General features: G+C 43.7%; 1 protein-coding gene across 1 annotated transcript in view; it reads right to left on the minus strand.

The window, feature by feature from the left end:
* Positions 1–4,757: 4,757 nt before the first annotated feature.
* The window catches only part of LOC147028973 (TLC domain-containing protein 2-like), a 72,695-nt gene continuing 64,808 nt past the window's right edge, over positions 4,758–12,644 (minus strand). The window contains exons 4-5 of the mRNA XM_085879869.1: positions 8,432–8,514; positions 4,758–5,519 (exon numbers count right to left, since the gene is read on the minus strand). Of these exons, the coding sequence (XP_085735995.1) occupies positions 5,121–5,519; positions 8,432–8,514 (482 nt within the window). The 3' untranslated portion in view covers positions 4,758–5,120. The remainder of the gene's footprint in view (positions 5,520–8,431; positions 8,515–12,644) is intronic.

The following is a 12,644-nucleotide window of genomic DNA, read 5'->3' on the forward strand; positions in this document are numbered from 1 at the left end:
ATAAACCGCATGCCAAAAATGAAACACAGACAGCACGTAGCCTCTTAGAATAGTTATTTCCATAATGTATGTTAAGAATAGCGCCTTCCCTATAGGGGTTATTATGTAATTAAAGGCGTAGGGTTAGGTAGCTACCACCCCTTCTCATCCCGTTGGGATAATAGCGATATCAGCGCATGGTGACGTGTGCCGTGACCGCCATCATCACATAGGTAGGCCGTGCTTGTTTTACTGCCATGCAGCTGTTCAATGTGTGCGAATAGCACCAGCGTTCTGGAAGCTTCGCCAAAGCCATGGCTTTAGAAGCACATGCCAAATTCCCATTTATTGTTTAAAGCCTCACAAAGTGCTCGTTTGTCTGTTCCTCTGTATGGATGTCCACCTTGTACCGTAACTTATTGCTGTCTACCCATCTGTATTTTGTTTCCCTAATCTCCGTTCATTCCCCTCCACCTCAACACGACCAGTAAATGGACCAGGACACGACACAGCCACCCTCCAGTAATTGTCCCATGCCCTGGCTTTGTGCTGTGGACATTTTGGGATGTGTGGGGTTCGTCCCGGGTGCATAGCGATAAAAAGGGATTTCCCCATGTTAAATGCAGAGCTCTACTCCTGGCAACAGCCGGAAGGACCAAGTTAGTGAATATCCAGGTGGGCAGCAGAATGGGCGGGCTGTGGGGAAATCCTCCATTGGCTGACATGGGGCCAGCTCGTAAAATCTGACAGGGGCCCAATAGCTGGTCCCAGGCTGCCTCGGAAGATCTGATGTGTGGCTCTTTGGCCCCACCTGCCCCAGGGGCTATAAAGCTGCACTCTGCGCTTGGTTCGCTCTCTCTCTCTCTCTCTCTCTCTCTCTCGGTTCTGGTCATTGCACTTGCTCTCGTTTTCTCTCAGTTCTTGTTGTCGCACTCGCACTCGTTCTTGCTCTGTCGTGATTGTCGCACTCGCTCTCGTTCTCGCTTTGCCCTTGTCACACTTGCTCTCATTCTCGCTCTGTCCAGGTTGTCGCTGTCGTTTCTGCCCTGGCTCCCGATGCCTTGGTTCGTGCTCCTGATGGAGCTCATGAACCCTCGGTTGTGGTTGCAGTGTCGGGGCCACTCCAGAGAGTGGCAGGGAGAGTGGTATCAAGTGGGGGAGGGAGACAATTCCGAACGTATCGGTAGGCTGAGGCCACCCTGTCCCTCCAAATTGCTTCCCTGTGTGTGTGGTCTGATGGGTAGCCTGTGTTGTTATCTGTTAGGTATGGTAGAGGTTGTTATGTCTGCAACTTGTGCATTTTCTTTACTTTTTGTAAATATACATCTTGATTGCTTTTCATTGCATTTCCCCTTTTCCTGTGCCAGTTGCCCTTTGACTCCATTAAAGCCCTTGAGTTCCCTTCCCTTTTTCCCGTACCCCACATCGCTTATTGCAAATAAATTATTCTTGTTAAATTATATTTCCAATCTGCCCGTGGTTGTACTTTTCTTCCATTGGTCCAGAAATTCCCGTACCTAGATTAGCCAGATTATAATTTCCCAATTAATTGGCTCTCACATCAGTCCAGCAGTGCTCGTGGTAAGCTCGGCCGCATTAATCAAGATCCAATAAAGGTAAGAGCAGCACAACCACTGAAGGCGCGACTGCATGTTCTCAGTTAAACGGAAGTCGGACAGAGGACACTGGGTCACGTGATTAAATCATTGGTGTTCGTGGTCGATTAGCAACACGGACTTATTCATGTGTGACGGCTTCGATTCCTGGTGAGTCCAGGGAGAATTGGGGATACCCCCACCCTCGTACGCCCGCGACCCCGTGTCTACAATATTTTTTAACATGAAAATATTCCTCTCTGAAACGGCTGAACCGATTGAGGCAAAACTCTACAGGTATGATCGCTTATCCATGTGGAACAAAAAGTTCTCCAACTATGATGTCATCGGTCACATGGTTTGGCAGCTAATTTTTTGAACAACTAACCTCTCAAAAATCTTCTTCTCCAGAACTGCTTGACAAATTGGGGAGAAACTTCACCCACATGTTCCCAAAGCCTTGAGGATACCAGGGCGTTCGCCAATAATTAATCGGTCACATGGTCTGGCAGCCAAATTGGATTGAACGAAAATATTTAACAAATGATTTCTCTTGAACCGCTTCATCAATCGATGTGAAACGTCACAATTATGATCTCGTAGTCATTGTGAATCTATGTTTTAAATTTCAACCTGATTGGACGCATGGTCTGGCAGCCAGAATTATTTAATATTTTGAATCTGTGTTCAGGGATTTAAATCAAACTTGGTACAAGTATGTGGGTGGAGGCATATCTGGCAACGTCAGATGTCAAAGAGTGCCATTTTAGTTGAATTCTGCTTTGTTTGTGATTCAAAGAACTAAAGCCTTTTCTCAATCAAGCGAGTTTTCATGTGTTTGGCAATGTGGCAGTTATTATTTTATTTTTTTTGCATTTCTAATAAACTTCCTGACCCATAAGACATGGGGTTAGATGGCACAATTGTCATCCTACATGCCAAGTATGCGGGAAGCACGGAAAGAGAAGAGGAGAGGGTGCAAGACCAGAAAGGCGGTGGAAGAAGACAGAAACCACCAACCTGTCTGTGATGAGGAACTGATAGGCCCATAGACTCAACGTCATCACGTGAGATTCCAATAATCTTAAAGGCTTTGGGTTTCCACTGCATCAAGCTGAGCAAGATGTGAGGCAGGGGAGCCAGCCCAGAGAAGAGAGCAGAACTCCGTCAAGCTGTAGATGAAGGCCTTGACGGTGGATGGGAGTTCAGGTGTGCCAAGGAAGGACTTTGTATGATGGGGGATGTCCAGTCGGCATCTGGCTTTAGAGACCAACTTTGAAATGTGCTTTGCCCACGAAAGATCCTGGCTGATAGTGAGACCCAAGAATTTAAATGTCTGAATTTCAAGAGAATTGTGATGAGAGAGACAGACAGAGACAGAGAGACAGAGACAGACAGAGACAGAGAGACAGAGAGAGACAGAGAGAGAGACAGAGACAGAGAGAGAGACAGAGAGAGAGACAGACAGAGACAGAGACAGAGAGAGAGACAGAGAGAGAGACAGACAGAGACAGAGACAGAGAGAGAGACAGACAGAGACAGAGACAGAGAGAGAGACAGAGAGAGAGACAGACAGAGACAGAGACAGAGAGAGACAGAGAGAGAGACAGAGAGAGACAGAGAGAGAGACAGAGACAGAGACAGAGAGAGAGACAGACAGAGACAGAGACAGAGACAGAGAGAGAGACAGACAGAGACAGAGACAGAGACAGAGAGAGAGACAGAGACAGAGACAGAGAGAGAGACAGAGACAGAGACAGAGAGAGAGACAGACAGAGAGAGAGACAGACAGAGACAGAGAGAGAGACAGACAGAGACAGAGACAGAGAGAGACAGAGAGAGAGACAGAGACAGAGACAGAGAGAGAGACAGAGACAGAGACAGAGACAGAGACAGAGACACAGAGAGAGAGACAGATACAGAGACAGAGACAGAGACAGAGACACAGAGAGAGAGACAGACAGAGACAGAGACAGAGACAGACAGAGACAGAGACAGAGAGAGAGACAGACAGAGACAGAGACAGAGAGAGACAGAGAGAGAGACAGAGAGAGACAGAGAGAGAGACAGAGACAGAGACAGAGAGAGAGACAGACAGAGACAGAGACAGAGACAGAGAGAGAGACAGACAGAGACAGAGACAGAGACAGAGAGAGAGACAGAGACAGAGACACAGAGAGAGACAGAGACAGAGACAGAGAGAGAGACAGACAGAGAGAGAGACAGAGAGAGAGAGAGAGAGAGAGAGAGAGAGAGAGAGAGAGAGAGAGAGAGAGAGAGAGAGAGAGAGAGAGAGAGAGAGAGAGACAGAGACAGAGACAGGGACAGAGACAGAGACACAGAGAGAGAGACAGATACAGAGACAGAGACAGAGACAGAGACACAGAGAGAGAGACAGAGACAGAGACAGAGACAGAGACACAGAGAGAGACACAGAGACACAGAGACACAGAGACACAGAGACACAGAGACACAGAGACACAGAGACACAGAGACACAGAGACACAGAGACACAGAGACACAGAGACACAGAGACACACAGAGAGAGAGAGCGAGAGAGAGAGAGAGAGAGAGAGAGAGAGAGAGAGAGAGAGAGAGAGAGAGAGAGAGAGATGTATTCGAAGTGTTTGACCAGCCTGTGATTTTTTTATTTCAAAGTCTGAAGAGAGGGAAGAGGCAGCCTACCTGTCTGAAGGATGAGGGATGTCACAGCAGAAGGTCGAGTCATCAGCAAATTGATAAAGAGGATTTTCCAGAGACTCAAAGGGATCATTGATGAAGGTCAGGAATAGGATGGGGCTCAGAACAATGCTTTGGGGCATCCAGCCTTGAAAGGGAGAGGAGATGAAAGGAATCCGTTGAGGTGCCACACGTTGGCTATGAGAGTAGAGGAAGTCAGTAATCTATGTGTGGAGCTGGCCTATGCTGCCATAGGCAGAGAGTTTGGAGAGTAAGGCAGAATGCCCGACTGTATCAAAAGCATGAGAGATGTCCAGAGAGACGGCCCTGATCTCATGTTTGCCATTCCCATTTGATGTTATTGTTCAACAATCTCTATTTGTTTCTATTTACGTGTTTGTTCCTATGGTTATCTCAACAGTAAACGCGTTATTCAGTTTGCCTGAAAAAAATACCATATTTTTGTATTGTTTTGTACACTGGAAAAATTCAGCACTCAAACAGTTTAAGAAAAATATGAACATTTATTGCAACAATCCAGAAGTGTTGTATTCACAGAAATTGTTTCCACTACTGCAAATATTTCATTGAGAACAGGTTTCAGCAGGAAAACATTTTCAACGTGCACAATCATTTTCTTCACCATGGATGCACAGTTGTCGAGTTTGGGTGGATTCCCTTGGGGTGTGCTCAACTTGATTTTTACCACAAGCACTGGGAAACCACTTAAATTGGTAAACTCTCTCTCATTAAAATGCAAAACTTAAAAAAAAAAACACTGTAAAATGTGCATAAAGTTTAAAACAAAACAAAAAAAACCTGAAAGTTCTACCCGTTTTACATGAAAACAATGCACACCAAAACTATTTACAAGCCCATCTCCTTTCCACGACAGCTGGAAGGATCTTTTATGTGATGTCCGGCGTACGCAAGATCACTACGTAGTAGTCGGTAGAACAACATTGTGTTCATGACTGTCATTACTGCCATACCCACACTACCAAGCATATACACCAAACTGGGGATCCGATCACAGTTCAGCACCAGCCAGCGTGTCATCCATGCAATGGTCAGCACACGGAACACAGCAAAAGAGGTGATGTTGAGCAGGCAAATAACCCGTGCGGCGGTGCCTGCACGGTATCCTGCCATTATCAGCAGTTGCCGCATATGTAGGAGTATGGAATTGAGCTCAACAAGCAGTGCGACCGTGGCAAACCCCACATAGCGGCAACTCAACACCGTCAGGCCAAAACATGTCACCACCTGAAGAATATGGAGTAAGAGAGGCAGGGGAGTTGTGATCAAGTCAACTTCTTTATACCAGGAACCTGGCACTATCAACTCGACTGCAGAGCTCATAATGACCTTTATATTCATCCAGTTTTACCTCTGCTCTATCCTCAATTTAGACAATGCTTTTGTGATCTTTTGAAGTTTTATGATACTGACAATTGTCTTTGGAGAGGGATATTTTATTTTTGATGATTGTCCAGGGAGAGGGACACCAGCATTTTTCTCTCCTTCAATTTTGTATATACCTGCCTCTTCTCCCTTCTCAAGTTTCACTTTTGCCCTGGAGTCCTGTAAGAATCTTGATGCAAGAGTAGGATTGGGGAACATATGCTTTGGTCCGATAGTGCTGTTATTAAGGTGATTAATAAATAATTTTCACAATTATAACTGGATTCAGGGTAACACGTGTATAGCTACTGGCTAAGAGATCCGACAAAAACGATTTCAATCTGTACTCACCAAAATGTAATTGGACATGAAGGAAATCATTAAAACAAAAAATGTTCTCATGCAGAGGTCATTCAGCTGTGACCCAAACTTGTCCTACCAGGCTGTCTGCAATATGTTCAGACAGGAATCCTTCCTATAATTCACGAACCAGTGTTTGTTTGTCAGGATACTCCGACAGTTCTGGGCCGATTACATCCAGACATGACAGAGGATCAGTTTGACCCCAATGAATGTATAGGTGTGATGCAAATTCTCGATGTAAATGTGTATCATGTAGCGCCGCCTCTAGGTGACGGAGGGTATTATAAGTCTCCACCATTTACAGAAAAGTTTTCCAGTACAGCTTGGTGTCTTGAATTATAAGCAGTCGGTATGTTTTTCCTTCATGCACCTAACCTGTCTTCTTTGTTTTTGCCGATAAACCGCCCAAATAAAGGTATGTGTCAGAAGAACGTGTTGCATGTTTGAAACAAGATTGCCTGTAGGGTGGGTACTCTGCTAGTTGGATATAATTTGATGCAGCAACTATTTATGGGGGGGGGGTGAATGAAGTATCAGGTATGCATCAGAGATTTCACAACGAGAATGGTCTCTCTGCAACGATAAATCGGCAGTTGAATATTTTTACATTTGACTGGTAAATAAGAGACTGATGAAAAACGGAATAAATAAATGAAGAGCCCGAGGAAAAAGAAAAAAACAAGTCTGAAGACGACAATGGTTCACAAGCGGTATTTAATGATGTAGATTGTTTCAGAAGTCAAGGATGAGACAATGTGATAATTTTTGACCAAGTTATAAAAATGATCAACATGATGTGGTACGAGTGACAGGTTATTAGCTGCAAAATGTCGAAAACCCGGTTTCGTTCAACAACTTTCAAAATTTCACCTTTGCATAACCTTTAAAGGTCCCAAAACAATGTTGTGGACATTAAAATAAGGAAACAGGATACGTGCTATAGCTTATTGGAGTTAGTTCGTCAAAGAAGGTCGAAAACCCGGTTTGATTCCCACAACTTTGAAAATTTGACCTTTGTGGCCTTTAAAGGTCAAAGGTCAAGGATTATGACCTCTGGTGCAAAACTTCCTCTGGAACATTCCAGGAACAATATAATATCATATAGGCTATATGGCATTTCGCACTCCTCGGATTATCCATACTTTGATGAAATCAGCGTAAAAACAAACGTGAAGGGGGCGCCATGGGCAAGGTGTTCGAGATAGAGAAAAATAGTTTGAAGACTTTAGGTGGGGAATGACCTCAAGATTATGCATAAAAAATATTGTCATCCTAGCTCTCAAAGTTTGGGTGGTCGTATGATTTTTATGTCAAAATTCGCAATTTTTTGAGTTTTTGACCTTGTGACCTTGACCTTGGGACTGTGGGAGAAAATAATTATATTAATGTACTCTCAATTATAATTGTTGCTGGTGTTTTATAAATTTAATTGTTATGCTATAATGTCAGTTATGCTTCCTTTTAGCCAAGTCTTTTGACCTAAATGTTGATAAAAGGAATGTCTTGCTATGGAACAAAGTGACCTGGTTGATAACTGCAACTTTTGCCATGATTATTTCACCTAGTAGACACGTATTGCAGTTGTAGTTCTTTTGCCGAAGGCTTATCAGCCCCTCTCCACTCACTCAAAAACATATAAATGCCAGAAAATGTAATCTTAGTTTGGTGCAAATTATTGTGGATGTATACCATCTCAGTGGGTTGTACTCCATAGTACTATGTTAATAAAATTATCTCATGTAATGTACTTTCCGTTGTGGACAGTGAATTAATTGTGGCTTTCATTTGAGTAACAGGATTTACATCGAGTCGGTTAAAGCATTAACTACAAAATTCTACAACAGGACGAAAATGAAAAATCGGACAACGCCAAGTTTTAGGTAATTCATTTTGCTATTCAAATACCGAAGAACCGATTCCATTCAATCAATTCCCTAGGACAAGATAGATTTTTAATCCCACTACCCCCTAAAAATGGCTATTTTTGGGGCGTGGCTCCACCTACAATGGGCGTAGCATGCTCTCATCCAAGAAAACACAACTAGACATTGATATCGAACACAGAACCAAGTTTCATCAAGATCGGATCAAAGTTCACGGAGTTATGCTCTGCACAACTCTGCACAGACAGACACAACGAATATAGTGGTCATTCTGGCTGGCGCTCGTTAACCAAAAATCACAAATAACATGGTGAGCTTGAGAAGGGAGGATGAAGCCCATATTTCTGATCTGAATTTAAGAAATCAATTCAACACTGATAGCCAGGAGCATCACCAATGAGAGAAACGACTGGTTTCAGCAATTGCAGGGAAAACATTTGTCAGAGAACGGGACTAATAAAGTAAAATAAGAGTGCCTTAAACATGTGGACACGGGTGCCAAACAGATGGACAATTGGAATGACGTACCACCAGATGGTGCATGACCAACTCCCAGCATCGCTGCAGTCCCTGGTTCTGCACCATGTCCAGTATGTCATGTACGAAGTAACCTGGGAAATTGAGGTCATTTTAATGACATATAAATATACAATTAAAGTAAATGCAAACATAACAATATAAAGTACAGATTACAAAATACAGATCATCAAAACATAATTAACACAGAGATACTTGAAGGGATACTCCGGTTTAAAAAAAACCAAAATCTATCCACGAGAAACTCCTGCTCCCTGCAGGAGCAGCCAGGAGAGAAGCAGGGAGGAAGGGGTGTTGCGTTATTATTACTGGTACTAGCAGAGTACCCGCCTGGTGGGCGATCTTATTCCAAGCATGCAACACGTTCTTCTGATGCATACCTTTATTTGGGTGGTGTATAGGAAACTGACAGCACTGTGTAGGCAAAAGAAACATGAAGTTATGTGAAACAAAAGAAACAGGCAAAAGAAACAGGCAAAAGAAACATGAGGCAAAAATATACCTCCTACTTATAATTCAAAACACCTCACTGCACTGGAAAACGTGAGGACAGTGAATGGTGCAGACTTGTAATACCCTCTCCCACCTGGAGGCGGTGCGACACCATACACATTGACATCGAAAATTTGCTTCCCTTACCCTCACCCCCCCCCCCCCCCAAACGAAAAGCACGATCGGCGAGGTGCTGAAGCCGTCTGTCAGACTGTCAGTTAGTCAGTGAAGACTGGATGCCTATTAATAATGTTCTGTTTGAACATTAATTCCCCAAAACCCAAAAGACCCTGAAAAGCCAAAATACTTTGAAGACCCAAAAGACCCTGAAGACCCTATAGACCTTAACACCATTTATACCCCTTACACCCTTCCCGACAGATTAGACAGCTTAGACACTTGACCATTGGGACCACATGGACCTTCTCATGTCAGAAATAAATTTCAAATAAATATAATATCACCAATATTACAAATATATTTGGAGAAAATAAATGTTGGTATTATGACTGTAAAAATCATGCCAACACAGCAAATCGGTGACATCAACCTCTGCAACGACGTGTGGTGAGGCGAGCGGGGCGAGCCGATCCACGCCAGCATTGTATATCAAACCAAAAAACATAGGTAGACAAGGTGAACCCTCGTTAAGATGAAGCCTTGGTCGACCCATTTATGTCTATTAAGTACATATTGTTTGAATGTGTTGGACCGTGAGTACATCTATCAACTACTTATTATTGGACCTTGGCTCCATCCAGTAATTTTCAACGTTTACACCACTAAGACACCTTGACTCTTTTGACCCTATTTAGATACCTAAGACCCCTGAAGACACTTTTAGACCCGTTAGACCCTGTTTGGACCCTTTATACCTGTAACTACTGTTGAAGCATACCCTTTAGACCTTTTCCTTTTTTCTTTTTACTATTTTTTGTGCACAATGTCGATGTTTTTTTAGAGAGCAAACACACAATGCACAGCAAGGGGGGCAAGAGGGGTGGGAGAGGGAAGGACAAAACAGTGAGGAACAGAAACATTAGGAGATCTGTGGAAAGGAGAGGGATGGGGCGGGGAACATGGGGTATACAAGATGGATATTACAGGGACTTTCAGGAAGGAAAGCAGGGAATTTGAGGGAGGTGGGTTTGGGGTGGATTAACGGGGGTAGAAAAGATCGAGGATTTGGATGTGGGACCATAAGAGATGGTGGTGAACAGCTGTTTTGAAGGCCTGGAGGGAAGAATTGGATTGAAGAGAGTGAGGGAGTTTATTCCAAAGGCGGGGAAAAAGAGGAATGAAAGAGTGAAGGTGAGCAGTGATTCGTGATTTTGGTAGTTTTACAGAAGGGGGTTGATGGCGGACCTTGAGCGCCCTGCGAAAATATGGGGGGGGGGGAACATATAGCAGAGAGAGCAGGGGGGGCGAGACCGGAGAGGAGACGGTGGAAGACAGAAAGGCCACCAAACTGGCTGCGGTGAGAGAGTGAGAGGCCCAAAGACTCAGCCTCACTGCGGGAGATACCACTGATACTAAATGCCTTGGTTTACACAGCATGAAGCCGAGAAAGGTGAGAGGCAGGAGCACCAGCCCAAGAGGGGAGAGGTCATTCCATAAGGCTGCATACGAAAGCTTTGTATGTGGTCAGGAGCTCAGGTGGGCCATGGGAGGACTTTGCACGATGGAGGATTCCCAGTCGGCGACTGGCTTTGGAGGCCAGGTTGGAAATGTGCCTTCCCAGGGAAGATCATGGCAGATAGTGAGACCCAGAAGCTTAAATGAAAGGATTTTTTTCCAGAGGATTGTTGAGAAAGTCGATGGGGTTGGGGGGGGGGGGTTCTGAACGGTTCTTTTAGAGAGACAAAGTGAGAGTGTGAGATTTGTCCGGATTGAAAGACATGTTCCAGGTGTTGGACCAGTTTGTGATTTTATCCAGATCTGCAGTGAGCGAAGAAGCTGCGGCTTGCCGGTCTGAGGGATGACAGATGGTACAACAGAGGGTGGAGTCATCAGCAAAGAGAAAAAGAGGATTTTCCAGAGAGTCAGAGAGATCAGAACCATGTGACCCCATAGACCTTGTAGACCACATTATAACCCTTAACACCCCTAAAACCACTTAGAATCATATGACCCCATTACACCTTTTCAAACCCTTAAACCACATGGACCCTGATATACCCTCAAGACCCCCAAAACCACCAATACCCTATCGACCAGGTTCGACCATTTAGACCATTAACTACTGTTGGAACATACCATTTCGACCCATTCTAAATACTTTTTAGTCCATTTTAGACCCTTTGGACCTTTTTAAGATCATTCAGACCCCCTTAGACCCTTTAGATGCATTTAGACACTTTGGATCCTTTTTAAGACCATTTTGACCCCTTAGATTCCTGAAGAAATTTACATTCTTTGGACCCTTTGACCCTTAGACCTTTAGACCCTGAGACATATTTGACCCCTTTAGATCCTAACGACTATTGGAAAATTCCCCTTAGCTCTTTAGACCCCTTAGTACCCTTATAGACCATTATGACCACTTACACCTCTGAACCCCTTTGACCTGTTAGTCCTTTTTAGACACACACCACATAAACATCTATAGAGTCTTCTTACAATATACAGACGAGACATTTTTTCAGCAAGTATTGCACAACCTTCCCTCACCCGGATGCTGGGTACTCCACAAAGTGGACCAGAATTTGAATATTGAGTCACTGAGTTGGTTCACAAATCAAAACCTGGAAGCATGTTGTTTACTTGGATTTTGCAAGCATCATGTTATGCACAAAATCTTTGTTTCTTATTTAGACCAATTAGACGTGACTATTTTTAAATGCTTGATCAAAAAACAGACATTCCACAAAAAAAATGCAGTCAGACCAATGTGGCACCTTTGGGTATTCTTCACATTCACTGCCTTGTTTGTGTTATTATTTTTACCTCCACCACCGAAGGTGAAGGAGGTTATGTTTTCACAACTCTCTGTCTGTCTGTTTGTCTGTGTACAGGATATCTCAAAAAGTTGTGGACGGATAGGGATAACTTTTTGTTGGCGGGTTGGGTGTTTGACAAGGACGACCTGATTAGACTTTGGTGAAGATCCGGATCCGGATCCGACAACTACAATTTTTTCAGTGATTCTTCACCATTGAGAGATCGCGAAAAAATGATATATAGCACGATATGTCAAAAAGTTGTGGACGGATTCAGACGAAACTTGGTGGACGGGTTTGGGTGTGTGGTAAGGACAAATTTATTCGATTTTGGTGAAGATCCGAATCCGGATGTGGATGAAAGAATTATTTAATTTTGAAAGTGATTCTGCACCATTGAGAGATTGGGGCAAAATGATACGTAGCATGATATTTCAAAAATGTATTGATCGGGCCCGATATGTTCTCATGGATCAGGCTTTACGTGGCGGAGGTATGCATTCTACCAAGTGCCCTTCCAGTTTGACATGTGATCATTCATGAAAAGCAACATTCCTTGAACTATGCAGGCAGGTAGGCATATTGACACATATATATTTTTTACATCCCATTTCTTTTTTCATACACGTCCCTATGAGCTCATTCAGCGTGCTGTAATGCTGTTCCATTTTGAGATTTTACTGCAAGTAAGAGTACACTAGAGTGAATAGAGTTTGCACGGCTCATAATAAATAATCAGACGGTCATACAAAACAGGCAAGTGAGTTGCTTTG

Source organism: Eptatretus burgeri, chromosome 4 (assembly GCF_056783735.1).
Source record: "Eptatretus burgeri isolate ZD-2024b chromosome 4, Ebu_testis_v1, whole genome shotgun sequence".
Classification (NCBI taxonomy): Eukaryota; Metazoa; Chordata; class Myxini; order Myxiniformes; family Myxinidae; genus Eptatretus; species Eptatretus burgeri.